The following is a 19,212-nucleotide window of genomic DNA, read 5'->3' as shown; positions in this document are numbered from 1 at the left end:
TCATACTTTATATTGATATTGTTTTTTTTTGTAAAATCAATTGAATTCTGTTAATTTGAGATTTTAATTTTTTTTTTTTGCTTATTTACTCCATACGTAACTCACAAAAAATACAAATACATAAATATAAAGGTTAAAATTATCAAACAAATGATTTTTGGGTCTCTTTTATAACAAATTAATTTTATATTTCATAGTTTATAAATTTTTGTAAGATGAAAATGTAAAGTTCCTGATCACACTAACTAAACAAACACTCATCATTGTATTTTATTAAAAATGTTAAAAAAATTAAAATATATTAAATCAATTCAATCAACTATAAAATTTGATTAATTTTTTTCATTTAAAAAATATTGAATGAGCTTTATTCAGCTCCATCGATAAAAGTAGTATATTCGTTTGATTTGAGTAATGTAGTTAGTAAGCTCTGTGTTGGTAAGCTTGGTCGTTCAGTACCAATTTCTCTTTGTTGCTCTGCTTTCAATGCTTTGTTCTATCTTCTCATCATTGTCTTTCTTTATTGATACTGATTGTTATTTAAATTCGTTATATTATTAATTTAATTTGCTTATAATTAAAATATATAAGTTATAAATTTTATGATCACAATGGTGAAAACAGTGTACTTGATTGGTGATGTATTAAGTGAATTTGGTGGAAAAAAATTACCTTTATTGAAAGAGGTTATGTCACTTTTATTTTATTATCTCAAAAAGAAAAATTTTTCAGTGAAAGAAAGCATATCAACCACTGTCGACAAAGTTTTCGAAATTTGGTGTGTGGCACAAATCCCGACAAGAGAGAAAAGATCTGCTTTTTTAAAACTAACCTCAAATCACAATCGATGGAGGAATTTACAAAAAAACTGTAAGAGGAAAAAGTCAAAATCTCAAAAAAAAAAATGAATCCCTTTTTCGGGACGAATTAAATAAACTATTTGATATAGCTCATGCTGATGTGCTAAATTTACTGGATAAAGAAAAAAGATTATTTTATTTGGGACAAAAATCTTCCAGTCGACGTGGTTTTATTTCATATAATTCTCAACCAATTCCAGAAGATGTTGAAGATGTTACGTCCCCACCTGCGTTCGCAGATGTCTCTGATAGCAAATACGCGCGCTAATTTAAAACTCTAATAATTATACAATAATTCCATAAATATTCATTTTTTATAAATAATAATGTAAAATGATAAGTAAAGAATTCCAAATGTTAAATATTAAACATAAAATATTAGAAATAGAAAATGATAAGAAAAAGTGAAACTCAGCCAACACCTGAGTAAACAGAATATTTTTAAGTTTACATTAACATGTTCTCTCGAAGAATGTTAATGGAAAATCTACATAGACAAATATGACTCATTGTAAGACAACTAGCGTTGAGTACAAAGGTATATTCGAGAACATTCGAGGAATGTTCTAAATAAACAAACGATAACGAACGCTTGCGTGTCCTGGACTTTGGAGTTGAGTCAGCGCGGGTCACCCGAGTGGACCTCGGAAATGCCACGCGCATCAACTCAGGACAACAGGACATTCGGGGCCCGATACGCAACCCTTGGACGAGGAGATATAAGCAGGGTGCACGGGTAGTTCGAGGCTCTCTTCTTCTAAGGCTCTTCTTGATCTTAAAGTTACGAACTTAAGACTCTTCATAGTTAACACTCGTCGTAAGACTATTAATTCCAATTACGAAATACCATTACGTACTTTACGGCAGTTGTCAAATCATATAAATTCAAAGTGTATTTTAAATAGTTAAATAAATTCATTTGTTAATTAAATTCACCGAAGTTAGTTATTTCGGAGTTAATTCGAGAACCTCTACTTACGACTCTGGAGGTCGTAACATCTTTATCTCCAGCTCTAGTTGTTCTACTGGTTACTTACAAACCCGTGAGGTAACCGGGATGTAACAAAGATATGGATGTTGATGTAAGCGATGAAAATAATAACTACAGTAATAGTGATAACAATAATGAAGAGAACATTGATATCAATTATAATAACAATAATGATAGTGGTACATTTGATGTCGGAGAGTTCGGTAATGACAATGTTGACTATTCTTGTACAGTTGAGACTGATAATGTTGTTAATCATGAAATATCAAGTCAAACATCTAAGTTATCCCAGAAATCTTTGAAAAGTAATACTTCTCGTATAATCTCTCATAATCTCTGATTATGAAGATGAAATTCCAAAACAACAAGTTCCAAAAATTGATCTAATGACACCAGAACTTGCTGCGGCTTTGGATAGAGCTAATTTGAGTAGTAGGTCGGCGACTTACATTTTTGCTGCTTTATTATCTAGCCTAAATATTGATTGTGCAAGCGTAAACTTCAGTCATTTGACTATTCACCGAGCACGGGAAAAATTTCGCAAAGAAGCGACGTTAAATCTGAAAACTAATTTGGAAATTGATAATTATGTGCTACATTTTGATGGAAAACTGTTGTCAGATATTATAGGTATAGAACAAGTTGACTGGCTTCCTATTATTTTATCATCATCAGGTAAATTTCAACTGTTAGGAGTCCCCAAACTAGAATCTGGAACTGGACAAAATCAAGCTTCAGCTATTATTACAACAGTAAAACAATGGAATATTAATACTGATAACATCAAAGCATTGTGTTCTGATACTACAGCGTCAAATACGCTGTAGTATTTTGGAAGTTATAACACCAATCAAAGATGAAATTTTGAAATTCGTTAATAATCAAATAGAAGTAAAATTTTTTAATCCAGCGCTAAAGAATTATCAACTGATGTTAAAGTGAAACATGAAAATTTATGAAGTTCCGTATAATCATCCATTTTACACTTAATAATTAACCCCGTTGTAAATAAAAATATTGGAAATCAATTTCACATGATTATTACACTCTTAATCATCATTAACGATTACAATTGCATTTGTAAAATATTTTGTAACTTTTACTTCACATCAGTTGATAATAATTAATGTTCTTTACTTTGAGGTTGCAATTTAATTAATTTTATTTTGACTTTGAACTTTTTTTGTAGATGGATCATTGTTGTGACGATTACCGTGAACTTCTGCAATTATCATCGATATTTTTGAGTGCTACTACCACAAATATTACATTTAAGCGTCCTGGAGCCGTCCATCATGCAAGGTGGATGGCTAAAGCAATATATAGTTTAAAAATTTTTTTATTTAGAAATGAATTTCATCTTACTAAATCAGAAATAGCTGGATTACGAGAACTTAGTTTATTTATCATAATATTCTATTTAAAAGCTTGGTATACTGCGCCGTGCGCTATAGCAGCACCTAATAATGATTTAACTTTAATTAAAGAATTAATTTCATATAAAAAATTTAATAATACTATTTCACGGGCATGCTCAGAAAAATTAGCCGATCACTTGTGGTATTTAAATAACGAGTTATCTGTTTTATCTCTCTTTGACGAAACTGTTTCAGTTGAAACAAAAAGAAGAATAGTTCATGCTTTAAAAAACTGTGAAACCAATGAAACTACAACGAGTCGTTTTATAATCGATAAGAAAAATTTAGAGTCATTATTAAATAAAGATCTTAGTTAATTTGTATCTATGAGATCGATAAATCTGTTCAAATCGTTTGATTTGTCGTATGATTTCATTGATGAGGATGTAACTTTGTGGCCTCAGAATCTAAATTACAAAAGAAACTTGGAGTATTTTGAGAAACCAAGTTGTAAATGATGTAGCAGAACGCGGCGTGGCATTGATAGAGCAGTATAATCGATGCTTAATGAAAAATCAAGATCAGCTTCAGTATTTATTGCAAGTAGTGACAGAACACAGAAAACGATATCCTAATTGCAATAAAAATAATTTTATAAAATTGTAATATTTTAAAGTTAGAAAAAATTTTATGAATTGTTGTTAAATATTGTTTTTTGTTATAAAGAATTGATTGTTTAATAGAATTAATTAGTATTTGGTAGAAAATAAAATAAATTTGTTATAAAAGAGACCCAAAAATCATTTGTTTGATAATTTTAATCTTTATATTTATGTATTTGTACTTTTTGTGAGTTACGTATGGAGTAAATAAGCAAAAAAAAAATTAAAATCTCAAATTAACAGAATTCAATTGATTTTACGAAAAAAAAACAATATCAATATAAAGTATGATTTTTTTTTGCAATTTTATTGGAAAATATTTGAAATTTTTGATTGGTGTTATTTTTGATTGCAAATATCTTTGAAACGGTTGATCTGAGTAACTTTGACCTTCAAACGTTTTTTGTAGAGCGTGAAATTTTCTATAAGGCCTCTCTCTGGGATATTGCGTAAACAAGTCATTCCGAATTAATTAAAATTCAAAAATAAAAAAAAAGTTTTCTCGTGTTATTTAAATAGAAAAATTACAAATGAATTGAGGCAAACCTTAATATTAATATTAAGGGCTCTAATAGGCGCCAAAATTTTTGTTTTTAAATGTACTTTCAACTTTTCAACACCATTAAAAAATAAAATTTTTTTTTTTTTTTTTGAAACACCTTAATGTATACCACCAAACGAAGGTAGTGCAGCTGTGTTGCGGCGGTGTTACGGCGGTGTTGCAGTGGTGGTGCAGCGGTGTTGCGGCGGTCGATCGAAATTTATTATTTTTTAGTAGAAAATAATAATTTAATTTTTACTCGGGACAGTGTAGCCGGGTTGCGGTGATGTTGCGGGATTGAAGAAGTATTTTAGAAATATTTATTACAGTGAAGCTGTGTTGCAATTATAATTTTTTTATTAACTTCCCGCTAAAAATCTCAGATTTTCAAAAATCGGGAAGTTATTGTTTTCACCCCGTTTTGCAAAAATCGAGTTTTCATCAGATCTCGACGTTTGAAGGTCACAGGAAGCTTCCCTGACTATCCCCGCGAGGTTGTCACTATGTCTGTATGTATGTGTGTGTGTGTGTGTGTGTGTGTGTGTGTGTGTGTGTGTGTGTGTGTGTGTGTGTGTGTGTGTGTGTGTGTGTGTGTGTGTGTGTGTGTGTGTGTGTGTGTGTGTGTGTGTGTGTGAAAGTATGTGAAAGTATGTGAACCGCTTATAACTTTTGAACAGCTTGACCGATTTCATCGCGGTTGGTGCCATTCGAAAGGGCTTCGCCAAACCTAGATTTCCTGAGAATTTGAACCGATTCGGACCGATAGATTTTGAGAAATTTTGAAAAATCTCAAAAAAAATTAGAAAAAAATCATTTTTGAAAGTGGTTTTTTTGGAATATCTTTTAAACGGGTCGATCGATCAATTTCAAAAACTAATCAGCTCTTAACGTCAAAAAACCACGCCGATCGGCGCTAATCCGGTCAAAATCGGTTGATTCGTTCGAGAGATAGCGTGAACGAAATAAAACCGAAAAAAACCGAAAAAACTGTTTTTTTCACATAACTTCGTCATTTCTTCTCGGATCGTTTTTGATGATATAGAATAATTCCAGAGGTTAAAAAACAGCGTCGATTGCCGCCAAAAACGTGGAAATCGGTTGATTAGTTCGAGAGATATCCTCGACGAAATATTTGGAAATAAGGATTTTTTCAACATAACTTCGACATTTTTTGGAATAACTTTCAAACAGCTCTACCGATCGATTCCAAAAACTAATCAGCTCTTAACATCATAAAACCACGTCGATTGCCACCAAGCTGGTCAAAATCGGTTGATTCGTTCGAGAGATATCGTGAACGAAAGAAAACCGAAAAAAGTTTTTTTTCAGAGTTACTCCGAAATTTCTAGTTTGACCAATTGAAACTTAGAAATTATTTATAAGGCTTAAAAAACTACGTAGAATGCCGCCAACCGCGTAAAAATCGGTTCATTCATTCAAAAGTTATTGCGGTATGAACATTCAAAAAATAGTGTTCCATGAAACTTCTATCAGACTTTTGAGCTCAAAGAGCTCAAAAGCATAGAAAAGGTATCTTTTTGAGCTCGGAGAGCTTAAAACAACACACAGATTGTACTTTTGAGCTCGAAGAGCTCAAAAAAGCGGCCAGGTATTAACGGAATTAGCGGGAAGTTGCAGGGATGGCCTTTAGGGTCAACCGTTTTCCTAATTTTTTTTTTTTTTTTTTAATTTAATTCGAAAATTTGAAATTATCTAAGGAATATATGTCTTGAAACGTATGTTTATGCTCAGTGCTTTATAATTTCAAATTTTCCAATTAAATTAATAAAAAAAAAAAAAAAAATATTGTAAATAATAAACTATACATCAATTGTTACAAAAAAAAGTTTTGAATATTATTAAAAGCAAAAAATTTCTTGCTAAAGTAGAAAATATTTTCGCATTGATACTATTTGTATTTTAACAACTTTGAATTATGAAAATAAAATTTAATATTATTTAAGTACTTAGTTGCTTACAAAGCACTGAGCAGAAGTAATAATTAATGTATGGTTTTGCAACTACGAAATTTTTTTTTTTTATTTTATTGAAAATTTCTATATTTTTTTCTTTTGTTTTTTTAACTTCCCGCTAAGAAAATCGAAGATTTTCAAAAATCGGGAAGTTATTGTTTTCACCCCGTTTTGCAAAAATCGAGTTTTCATCAGATCTCGACGTTTGAAGGTCACAGGAAGCTTCCCTGACTATCCCCGCGAGGTTGTCACGGTGTCTGTATGTATGTGTGTGTGTGTGTGTGTGTGTGTGTGTGTGTGTGTGTGTGTGTGTGTGTGTGTGTGTGTGTGTGTGTGTGTGTGTGTGTGTGTGTGTGTGTGTGTGTGTGTGTGTGTGTGTGTGTGTGTGTGTGTGTGTGTGTGTGTGTGTGTGTGTGTGTGTGTGTGTGTGTGTGTGTGTGTGTGTGTGTGTGTGTGTGTGTGTGTGTGTGTGTGTGTGTGTGTGTGTGTGTGTGTGTGTGTGTGTGTGTGTGTGTGTGTGTGTGTGTGTGTGTGTGTGTGAAAGTATGTGAACCGCTTATAACTTTTGAACAGCTTGACCGATTTCATCGCGGTTGGTGCCATTCGAAAGGGCTTGACTAAACTTAGATTTTGAAAACTATTTGGACCGATTCAGATCAATAGATTTTGAGAAATCTTAAAAAAACTGAAAAATAACTTTTTTTCAAATGTGGTTTTTTTGGAATAACTTTTAAACGGCTTAAAGGTTCAATTCTGAAAACTAATCAGCTCTTAACCTCAAAAAACAACGTCGATCGCCACCAGTCCGGTCAAAATCGGTTGATTCATTCGAGAGATATCGTGAACGAAAGAAAACCGAAAAAAGTGTTTTTTCGGAATAACTCCAAAATTCCTAGCGCGATCAATTCAAAATTTGAGATTCTTTGTGAGGCTTAAAAAACTGCGTCGAATGTTTCTAACCGCGTAAAAATCGGTTTATTCATTCAAAAGTTATTGCGGTTTAAAAATTCAAAAAATAGTGTCATCAAATCTCTATCAGACTTTTGAGCTCGAAGAGCTTTAAAGCATAAGAAAGCAATCTCTTTGAGCTCGGAGAGCTCAAAATAACCCATAAATTGTATTTTTGAGCTCGAAGAGCTCAAAAACGTCATTGGTGCAATTTTAAGCGCCTAAGTATGGAATTAGCGGGAAGTTGCAGGGATGGCCTTCAGGGTCAACCGTTTTCCTAATTTTTTTATCACAGATTTGTTGCGGCTGTGATGCGGCGCTGTTGCGGGCACTTAGACTCCGTACGGCGCTGTTGCGGCTATTTTATGTTTTTACTCGGGATCACCAATAGTTATTGAGTTATTTACGAAAAACTTAGATTTTTTATTTTGTTTATGTTTTTTGTTAATAACAAATTGAAATTTTCATCAAAAAAATAAAAAAAACAACAACATTATTTTCAGAATTTAATTCCGCATCGAATGAGTGATTGTTCATATTTTTATCACAATTTCTAAGATTTTTATTAGCAAATTTACACAGGGTTCTCACAAAAATTTCCGTTACTATGTATCATGGTAATGGTTACCATTCGAACATAGGAATAAGTTCTATTCTTTTCTCTTCATGTACTCATATTTAAAATAATTTTTTTGACGTCACAACCGCAATTTTCTTGAAAAACAAGCACCCCTGGTATGATCGCTCCATTTTTTGTTACAAACAAAAAAAATAATAAAAATAATAATATTATTATTTGTTAAAGAAGATTTATTAATTTTTCAAGCCAACTTACCCGATCCACTTGGAGTAAAAACTCGATTTTCGAAAAACGGGGTGAAACCAATAACTTCCCGATTTTTGAAAATTTTCAATTTTCTTAGCGGGAAGTTAAAAAAATTTTCTGAAAGATTATTTTTATAAACAAATGGTATAAATTAAATAAATAATTGAGTGAGAGCTTCAAATTTTGGCTTAGTTTGTTGTTTAATTAATAAAGAATAAATAAGTCTGCAATCTTTTCCTTGTATCTCCATTAGTTGAAAAGTTATAATAAAGTTTAACATAAAAAATCAGGTCAGAGTGGTGAAATGAAAGAGAAAAGAAAATTGAAAGTTCAATAAAAAAGAAAAATGAATTTTTTTTTAATAATACATGGTTATTTTTGTTTTTTTAAGTAGAAAAAGAAAAAAAATACAAAAAAATAATTTATTTGCTTATAACTTATTACAAACTGTTTATTAAATAAACAATGAAAATTTAAATAATAATCGAATTTTTTTTTAATATCAAAGACCCAAGATAAATAATGATTTAAAAAAAAAAATGGTTTCATAATTCTCATAACAAGTGGTAAAAAAAATTGTTATTTAACAAATGCGTTTTCAAGCAATAAAAAATTTTTTTGAAGAAACGATTTTTTTTTTTAATTATAATTATCATCAAATATTATGTTATCAAAATTATATTGTTCATTGATCTATTCTGCAGGCACCTGAATTTTTTCAATTTTTAATTTTCATATTTAATAAGTTTAAATAAGCTTTATTCATTATAATGTTTTCAGGGTAAAGGCGGGTATAAGTAAGCCTGCGATCATTCTTCCCCCTCTTACTTCCAGCCAATCTCTATCTTTCACCGGCATGCCTGAAAAATCATAGAAGTCCCCAACTGCACTAAGAGTAGGGGTGAGAATATATATTGAGCACTTTCGCCTGACAACATTCAAAGTCGCTCAAGCCTTTACAGAGTTAAATTCATAACTAAAAGTAAACAGTCCTGTGTATTAATTCGTACTTTGTATAATTCTTTTTACATCTCTATTTTCAAATAGTGCAAGACTTAGCCATGGCTCTTTCAATCGACTTATTGGAGTTCCTGAATGCAAACAGCTACGAACAATCTATGTTTCGCAAGGCCATTTACAACTCTGATAAAAAGTTAGTGTCTAAACTGATAAAAACCCACAGCAGCTTAAAGGACCAAGTTCTTCACGTTGCTGCTCACCTGGGAAACATTAATATCCTGAAAGAATACATCCACGCCGGAGCTGCGTGGATGTCAACAAGATTGGAGCAGAAGAAGAGAATTGTTTTACACCACTCCAAAGAGCTGTCTCTGAAAATCAATTTCATGCGGTCAAGTTGTTGATACAAACAGGAGTGAACGTGAACGCTGATTATCAAGGAAGATGCCACGGAAATTGTTTAACCCTGAACATTGCCATCAACAATCACCCGGAAAATTTGGAGATGATTGATTTCCTGCTGAATAATGGAGCTGATGTCAATAAATCCTGCGACAGGTGCTACACACCGTTAATAAAAGCTATCCAAGACCATCAGCAAGAAAGTTCTGCTAAAGTTCGATGCAGATGTTAATTTATCGTGCAATTACTTTGGTGATAAAGTGACTCCTCTGTATATGGCAGCGAAGCAGAATCAACTTGAAACAGTCAAGGTCTTGTTGAGCAGAAACGCTAATGTACAGGCTATAACGGCAAACAGGAATCAATCCGTACTCCATGGAGCGATTCCGTTGGCTAGTCAAGAAGTCGTCGAATGTCTTCTGAGTGCTGGTGTTGATCTCAATATTGTGGATTCAAGTTACAAGACTGTGGTGGACTTGGGAAGACATACAAATTACCGATTAATTCCAACTATCAAGGAGCATTTAGTGAAGATGAAAGCCGCTGGTTTACATTTGAGTGAACGCAATTTGGAAGTAATTAATCATCAAGAGTTTGATAAAGTTTTAGATTCTTGTTCAAAGGAAGTTGAATTAATGAAGAAGTTCAGAATTGCGCATACCCGAGTTTTTTTTTCATGATTTGTTGAATACTAGCGCACAAAGTGCAGCTTTAAAATTCAAATGTGTAAAAGAAGAGAATATTGTAAACTATCGTGAAAAATTCCCTTTATATGCGAACATAATCGATTACCGTTTGAAACAAGTTTTAATTAGACAGGATAGGTTAAGAAATGTTAATTTATTTTTTGATGATGTATTTTGGAGCATACTTCCAGACATTTTTGTAAGGAATATCTCTTGTTATTTAGATGAAAATTATGTTGAACAACTTAATAAAAATTTGTTAAAATTACACTGTTTTTTTTTTTTCTTTTTTTTTAGTCTAACTTTAATTTATTTTAAGTTTCTTATTAATACATCAAATAATTAATTTTAATTTATAAATTAGTAATACTGTTTTAAAAATATCTTCTATGGACGACGAGTTCTCCAGTTTTAAATGGGCATAGGTTAGCCCATAGAATATATATAATCTATGTCGACTTATACATCTTTATTCAATTATTGTTATTTTCGTTTTGAAGTTTATCCACGAGAAAAAAAAATTATTTAAAACTACTATGGAAACATCGTTATAAGGTAAAAGCACTTATTAATGACACTATGAGAGACATGGTTAAGATTTAATTTTTTCTAACATATTTTAAATTAAGATTGTCCAATTTTTTTATTTTACACTATATTAATTAATCTTTAGAAAAACCAAATAATGCTTTTTAATAATAGTTTTTCAAGTTTATTAATTTATTTTGATAGACAAAGTTAATTATCCAGTTACATCAATTATTAATAGGCTGATATATCGATAGATCCAACTAATAGTGACATGCTGTTGCACCAATTATTGACACTGATCCAGTTACTGACACTTCTAACGTTATTTTAAATAAAAAAAATACATTCTATTCAATAGGTCATTACATTTTTTTTTTAATTAAAATTAATTAATTACGTACGTAATTAATTATGATTCCAACCGTGAAAAAAAAAAATAAAAACATAAACAACAACATAAACTGGTTCCATATCATTCTTTCGCGTTCATGATCTTTTAAGAAATTCTGAATTTTTTTATGATGTAAAAATTATTTACTCCAATTAAATATTATGTTTATTATTGTATTATAACCCCTGCCGCCACTCTTAGAGTGTCAGAAACTGGGCCCTTGACTTTAGATTACAGCGCCGTAATATAAACTCACCTGTCAATATGGAATGCAGCCTAAATTGTGCACATAAATTATGTGTACTAATTATTACACCAATTATTTTCTAATTTATAACCATTCAGTTGAATGTAAATATTGTTAATTTTTCATACTTAAATTATTTATTAAAAAAGAATTTTTAATTTTATTAGTTTAAAAAATAATTAAAAATCAGCTCTTAGTTTGAGTTCTTACCTAACCAAAATAGTTAACATATTTTACGCTGATGAGTTGTTTCAGAATACTATAGTCAACTTTATTATTTTAATTAATGAATATACAATGCCTTTCAATGATTCGTACCGGTCAAGAATTTTACGGAAAATACAAACATCAAAATTTGGCCAACTCTAAATGACGAAATCACTAAGTAAAAAATTTATATAAATATTATATTAGAAATAATAAAAAAATTATTTGTCTAAATAAAGATAATTTAAAATTTCGATAATAATAAAGGTAGTAATGTAAAAATTTAGTTACCAAAAAAATTGGAATTATTTTAAAAAAGATAAGCATAAAATTATAAAATTTAAAAATAAGATGTCTATGAAATTAGACAAATCATAAAACAAACAAGTGAAATGACAGATATTTAAAAAAATGGAGAAGAATAAATTTAAACAAGTCTAGCGGACGTATATGCAAGCTGTGAAATGTATTTTTTTAACTGTAGTTTCCCATCTATTGGAAAATTACCATGAATTCTCGAATTATTTAGTCTGTGGCATGTCACTTTTTACATAGAAAAAAAGTCAGGATCGAAATTTTTGAGCTTGCTATAGTTTGTGCTGATAAAATTTAATAATTTCATGTAGATTAATTCTTATAATTGAATATAATTAATTAATATCAGTAAAATAAAGCATGAATTACTGTTATAATATAAAATTAAGAACAAAAAGCACTGTAGAATTAAATAAAATTTTGCAACCTCAAAATACCGTTCTGCTTACAGTAAACACAGTCGGTAGTCTCGCGCTCCGTTTACAACGGATTTGAACGGAACTTGGCGCTAGATTCTACCGAATCTGTGGATATTTTTTTCAACTATTATTTTTTTAATTCTTAAATTATAGTGATTGTATAAAAAAATAAATGATTGTTATTAATATTGTAGATAATAAAATAAGATTTTAAGTAAAATAGGGTGTCAATAGTTGGACCCGTGTCACTAATTGGTGTCTTTACCTTATATTATCGTAAAAATTAGAAAACATCCATATCTAGGAAATATTAAGAAATATAAATGTCAATTTAAAATCATTTTTTGTGCTTATTTGAACTGAATCCTAAAAATTTTGAGATATTATATCTATATATATATATAAGCAACTTTTTTTTTCTTTGTTATCGATAAACTTGAAAACTACTGGACCGATCGGCATGAGACTATGACCATTCGACGCGGAATGAATTGTAGAAGGTTTTAGGCTATTCATTTTTTGAATTCCATCAACCCTTTACCATTTTTTTTCAAATTTATGTGGATAGTCATTTGTTTCTGCTACGAAAACAAATGAACATCACTTCTTCTTCATATTCGAGCGCACAAGGACCGGCAAAATGTCTAACTTCACTTCAATGCTTATAAATGCGTTTCCACACACCCTCCCACGCATTCACCCACGCACTCCCACACATCCACCCACGCATCCACCTACGCACTCCCACGCATCTACCCACGCATCCACAAGGTTGTGACATGAATTATTAGACCGTTGTCTATAGCAACGGTTTTGTTAATTCATTTCTAGGTTATGTAAATATGGCATTCATTTATGCTACTATCTTTTGTTTAAAAATTATTCATCTTTCAAAGGTTATGTAAAGATGTCATTTATTTACGCTATCTTTTGTTTCAAAACAAAAAAGATTCTGTGTGTCATTTAATCGATTGTGTTTTGTTTAGTATTTATTGGTTATGATACGTTTAGTATTTGTTAGTTAGTTGAATGAAGAAGAGGGCCTCCAACTTATAAAAGTTAGTATAATTAATATATTCACGTTGATTATATATTTTATTTTAATAAAATATATTTGTTATTGGTGACTTCATGGATTTTTTAATTTATTAAAAATTTTTTATATGCATTCACAGAATCCCATCATGCCAAAAAAAAAGTTGCAACTAGGCCGATCTACAACTATTGCAAAAAGAATGAGGCTAATACGATTGCGAGGATCCGTTGATGAGACAATAGTAGAAAATAATCTCCATAATCAAGACAATATCGAAATCAATGGTATCAATCCTAACGATGCTAATATTGATACAAGTGACATTCGTAATAATAATAATAATAATAATGATAACGTTAATAATACTACTGGACTATACAATATGTCTCCATGGGGAAAGCAAAAAGAATATAGTGCATTTAACTATGATATAAGAATTAAGTATGATGATGATCCAGTATTTAAAATTGGAAAAATGTCGTTTATTTGCGCATATTGTTCTGCACTACGGTGGAAGGATGAATGTCATTCAATTTGTTGTTCCGAAGGAAAAGTTTCTTTACCACCGATTCTTCAATCTCCCCAACCACTCTATAATTTAATAAAAGGAGTACACAGCAAGTCAAAACATTTTCTTGAAAATATCAGAAAATATAATGCTGCTTTTCAAATGACATCTTTCAGAACATCTAAAGTTTTCAATGATGTATATTTACCGACATTCAAAGTTCAAGGACAAGTTTATCATACCATTGGTAGTATCTATCCTGTTGACGAAAACCAAGAAAAATTTTTACAAATTTATTTCATTGAAGATTTGAATTTTCAAGCTCAATCTAGATGTAATATATTTGAGAATAATATTGACAAGGATTTGATCACCGAGCCTCAATCCATGCTTCATCGAAATAATGTTTATATAAAAGATTTCAAATCAGCTATGGAACATGTTCCGCGCGATTGTGTTAATTTAAAAATTATCATACGATCAGATAAAAAACCTGTTGATCAGCATATACGAAGATATAATGAACCCACTTCAAGTGAAGTTGCTGTTTTGATTGTTGGACAAGAATTTAATACAAGAGACATTGTTCTTAATCTTCGTAACAATAAAATTCAACGTATAAAGGAAATACATCGGTCCTATGATTGTTTACAATATCCTTTAATTTTTTGTTACGGAGAAGATGGATATTCGATAAATATTCCTCAAATAAATCCTATTTCTGGGCAGCCATATGGAAATAAAAACGTATCAGCTATGTCTTTCTACGCTTATAGAATTGTGCTTAGGCATAATAACCATAATCATTTACATCACTTCAGATCATTGTTTAATCAATTTTTAGTCGATATGTATGCTAAAATTGAATCAGAAAGACTATCTTTTATACGAAATAATCAATCGAAATTACGCGCTGAAAATTATATTCATTTGCAAGATGCTTTAAGAAAAGACGAAAACATTAATGAAATTGGGAAGTTGGTAATACTTCCATCATCATTCACGGGAGGATATCGTTATATGCACGAACGCACTCAAGATGGTATGGTCTATATTAGATCATTTGGGAAACCAGATCTATTTATAACTTTTACCTGCAATCCAAAATGGAGTGAAATAGTAAGTGAACTTATTACAGGACAAAAATCTCAAGATCGTCATGATATAATAGCTAGGGTATTCCGGATAAAAGTAAAAAAATTAATTAATTTAATAACGAAAGAACGTATATTTGGAGAAACATTAGCCTATATGTATACTGTTGAGTGGTCTTCCCCACATTCATATTCTACTATGGCTGAAAGATAAAATTAAACCAGAACAGATAGATACTGTCATTAGTGCAGAAATCCCTAATCCAAAAACAGATCCAATTTTATTTGAAGTTGTTAAGAATAATATGATACATGGTCCATGTGGACAAATAAATCCTCGGTGTCAATGTATGAGTGATGGAAAATGTACAAAAAATTTTCCTAAGCAATTACTTCAGGAAACTCAAACCGGTGATGATAATTATCCAAAATATAGACGAAGAAGTCCATCTGATGGTGGTTTTACTGTAAAGATACCTACTTAATTAGGTGAATTTGAGGTGGATAATCGATGGATAGTACCGGATAACCCTTTACTATCAAGATTATGTAAAGCTCACGTTAACGTCGAGTATTGTAATTCTGCGAAATCTGTTAAATATATCTGTAAATACATGAACAAAGGAAGTGACCAAGCCACTTATTCGGTTAACGATGAAAATAACGAAATCGAAATTTTTCAATCGGGTCGATACATTAGTTCCTCAGAAGCTGTTTGGAGGATATTAGGTTTTCCGATTCATGAGAGAGACCCAACAGTCGTTCATTTAGCAGTTCATCTGGAAAACGGTCAAAGAGTTTATTTCAATAATAACACAAATATACAACATTTTGCGGTATCGCCTCCAAAAACTACGTTGACAGAGTTTTTTAAATTATGTTCTGAAGATGACTTTGCTAAAACTTTATTATATAGTGAAGTACCTGCTTATTACACTTGGCGTCTTCATGTATTTAAACGTAGAAAAATAGGTCAAAATGTTCCTAATTATCCTGAAATTAAAAAAAGTAATGCTTTGGGTAGAGTTTATACAGTACACCCTAACAATTTTGAATGTTATAGTTTAAGAATGTTACTTCATAAAATACGTGGACCTACATCTTTCCAATCATTAAAAACGGTTAATAATCAAATTCATGAATCTTTTCAAGCTGCCTGTGCAGCACTCGGATTATTAGAAAATGATGACCATTGGGATCAAGCAATAGAAGAAGCCACTATATATAAAATGCCTTTTCATCTAAGAAATTTATTCGTTATCATCTTAGGATTTTGCCATGTTACGGAGCCTATCCAATTATGGTTGAAATACAGAAATGCAATGTCAGAAGATATATTACATCGTTTCAGAAGACATAATGATAACAATCAACTTGATTTTAATAATGAAATTTACAATGAAGCGTTAATACTAATTGAAGATCAATTATTTTCAATATCAGGAAAAACATTAAATGAATTTAACTTCACATCTCCTGTAAGAACAAACAGAACCTATTTGCGGGGAAATTATCATAAAAAAACTAATTACAATATTGAAAGTTTATCAAATTTTATTACTGAAAATGAACCTAAATTAACTAATCAGCAACGAAATGTTTATGAAAAAATTTTAGAAAGCGTAAATGAGAATCAAGGTAAATTATTTTTCATAGATGCCCCTGGAGGAACTGAAAAAACTTTTCTATTAAATTTATTGTTAGCCAAAGTGCGGAGCAGTGGAAAGATTGCATTGGCTGTTGCAAGTTCAGGAATTGCTGCTACTTTATTAACCGGTGGAAGAACTGCTCATTCTTTATTTAAATTACCATTAAACTTAAATATTGATGATTCTCCGATCTGCAATATAAGCAAACAAAGTGAAGCCGCGAAAGTTTTTAAAGAATGTTCTGTTATCATATGGGATGAATGTACAATGTCACATAAACGAGCTTTGGAGACAGTAAATCGAACTATGATAGATATAAGGAATGATAAACATGATATGGGTGGTATGACATTGGTTTTAGCGGGTGATTTCCGTCAGACATTACCTGTTGTCAAACGTGGTACCAGAGCTGATGAAGTTAATGCATGTTTAAAGTCGTCTTTTTTATGGCCAAAGTTGAATTTATTATCATTGTCAAAAAATATGAGAGCTCACTTATATAGTGATGTGAACGCTGAAGAATTTTCGAGACTTCTTTTAAAAATTGGTAATGAAGAAATTGAAGAAGAAAATGGTCAAATTAAAATACCTACTGGTGTCGGAATTATAGTAAATAATTTAGATGATTTATTAAATAATGTTTATCCCGACATAAAAAATTTAAAAACAAAATCAACGATTTGGTTAAGTGAAAGATCAATTTTTACATCTATGAATGATCATGCGACTAGATTAAATAATATATGTTTAAATTTATATGAAGGTGAAGAGATTATTTATACCTCTGTTGATAATGTAGTAGAGCAAGATGATGTAACTAATTTTCCTGTAGAATTTTTAAATTCTCTGAATCCAGCTGGCATGCCACATCATAATTTGAAACTAAAAGTTGCTGCACCAATTATGCTTATGAGAAATCTGAATCCCCCTAAATTGTGTAATGGAACTCGACTACAAGTGATATCATTGAAGAAAAATGTTATAGAAGCAAAAATTATTACTGGGACAAACGATATTGTTTTTATACCTCGTATTCCTATTATTTGTACTGATTACGAATTTCAATTCAAACGCATTCAATTTCCGGTTCGTGTATGTTTTGCAATGACAATTAATAAGTCTCAAGGTCAAACATTGAAAATATCAGGTGTGGACTTGTCAACTAAATGTTTTTCTCATGGTCAACTATATGTTGCATTTTCAAGAATTGGAAAAGCAGAGAATTTATTTATTTTAGCAGAAGAAGAAAAAACAAGAAATATAGTATACAAAGAAATATTAATATAATTCTATTCAACATAACCAAAATACGTTTTGTTATTCTACATTATAAGTCATAAGTCGTTATAAGTAATTTAAAATTCATTGTATTGAATAAAAAATTCTTTTATTATTATTATTATTATTATTATTATTATTATTATTATTATTATTATTATTATTATCATTTTCTCTTGACTCGAGAAAATCATTTTCTTCAAAATGGAATCCTTGGTTCAAGAGTTTGGCTCTTGAGTCAAGCCAATTTTTTTATCAGTGCACGCATCCACCTACGCACCCCTAAGCATCCACCCACGCATCCAAAACATTGTGATATGAATTGTCTATGGAAACGGTTTTATCAATTCATTTTTATAAATCTAACTAAGTATTAACCTTATTATAATTGTAAAAAATTCAAGACTATTTTATAATTTTTAAAAGTATGAATAAATTTCTGAGTTCTTTTTTTATGAAGAAAACCACCATGATTTATTAATACACATAATATTTAATTGTAAATTTAATAATCTGGTATATTTATTATTCATTCGTATTCGTCTTCGATAGTCATCTTTTGTGTCGCAAGGATTGGTAATTTTTCTACTACAAATTCATTGAAAAAAGTAATTTGGTTAAACGTTGTAAGAAATTTAGAAGTGGATAAATTTTCATCATTAATTGATGGAAAGTGACAAATAAAATCTGCTGCATTTGAAATGTGTAAAATCTATATGGAAAGTACTATCAATTAATTTCTATCAATAAATTATCTAACGCATGATGGTATGAACTTAAAATAATAATTAACCTACTTGATTTTTATTGATTTTTAAACATTCGGTGAACGATGCATTTTCGATTGCAAAAAGATAATTGAAAGAATCCCATCCGGTTACTGTAAAAATATGATAATTTTTCTCCCCATATCTTTGATGTCCATATGTTTCGCATACGTAGCCATAAAAACTGTATCAAGAGATTAAATTATTTTTAAATCTCTATATTTTAATTGTTTCATTATTTTACATCTTACCTGTTGTTTTTTTGATAAAAGTATCCTCGACTTGGTAAAATATTAAACATTTCTCTTAGAAGATTCATAATATTGTTTTGGTTATTCATATTTTATAGGTTATGTAAATTTTTCATTGATCGATTATCTTTTGTTTAAAAACAAAAGTAAAATCTATCTGTCAATGAATTGACTGTCATTTGTTTAAAAAATAATTAGGAAAACGGTTGATCCTAACCTACTTTTTCATACAACCGAAGTATTTGATTGATTAAACGCTTCAAATAGCTTCAAAAAGGACTAAAGATGTCAAATAAAGAAAGTATCGAAAGT

At 30.3% G+C, this 19,212-nt stretch overlaps 1 protein-coding gene across 1 annotated transcript; it reads left to right on the top strand.

Moving 5' to 3' along the window:
• The first annotated feature begins 15,569 nt into the window (after nucleotides 1–15,569).
• On the top strand, nucleotides 15,570–19,007 carry LOC123267312. Its single transcript, XM_044731877.1, has 4 exons — nucleotides 15,570–16,433; nucleotides 16,545–17,178; nucleotides 17,368–17,690; nucleotides 18,999–19,007. Exons 1-4 carry the CDS (start codon nucleotides 15,570–15,572, stop codon nucleotides 19,005–19,007), a joined length of 1,830 nt encoding a protein of 609 aa, XP_044587812.1.
• Nucleotides 19,008–19,212: the final 205 nt, after the last annotated feature.

Source organism: Cotesia glomerata, linkage group LG6, assembly GCF_020080835.1.
Source record: "Cotesia glomerata isolate CgM1 linkage group LG6, MPM_Cglom_v2.3, whole genome shotgun sequence".
In the NCBI taxonomy this organism is placed as follows: Eukaryota; Metazoa; Arthropoda; class Insecta; order Hymenoptera; family Braconidae; genus Cotesia; species Cotesia glomerata.
Note: the sequence above shows the minus strand (reverse complement) of the source record. Positions and strands in the feature narration are given on the sequence as shown.

Bases quoted from the DNA above. Each gene is read 5' to 3' on its own strand.
- LOC123267312 (XM_044731877.1), top strand. From the start codon at position 15,570: ATGAACAAAGGAAGTGACCAAGCCACTTATTCGGTTAACGATGAAAAT. The intron at 16,434-16,544 runs GTAAGAACAAAC...TTAACTAATCAG, and splicing joins AATTTAACTTCACATCTCCT to CAACGAAATGTTTATGAAAA. The intron at 17,179-17,367 runs GTCAAATTAAAA...ATTTATATGAAG, and splicing joins AGAAATTGAAGAAGAAAATG to GTGAAGAGATTATTTATACC.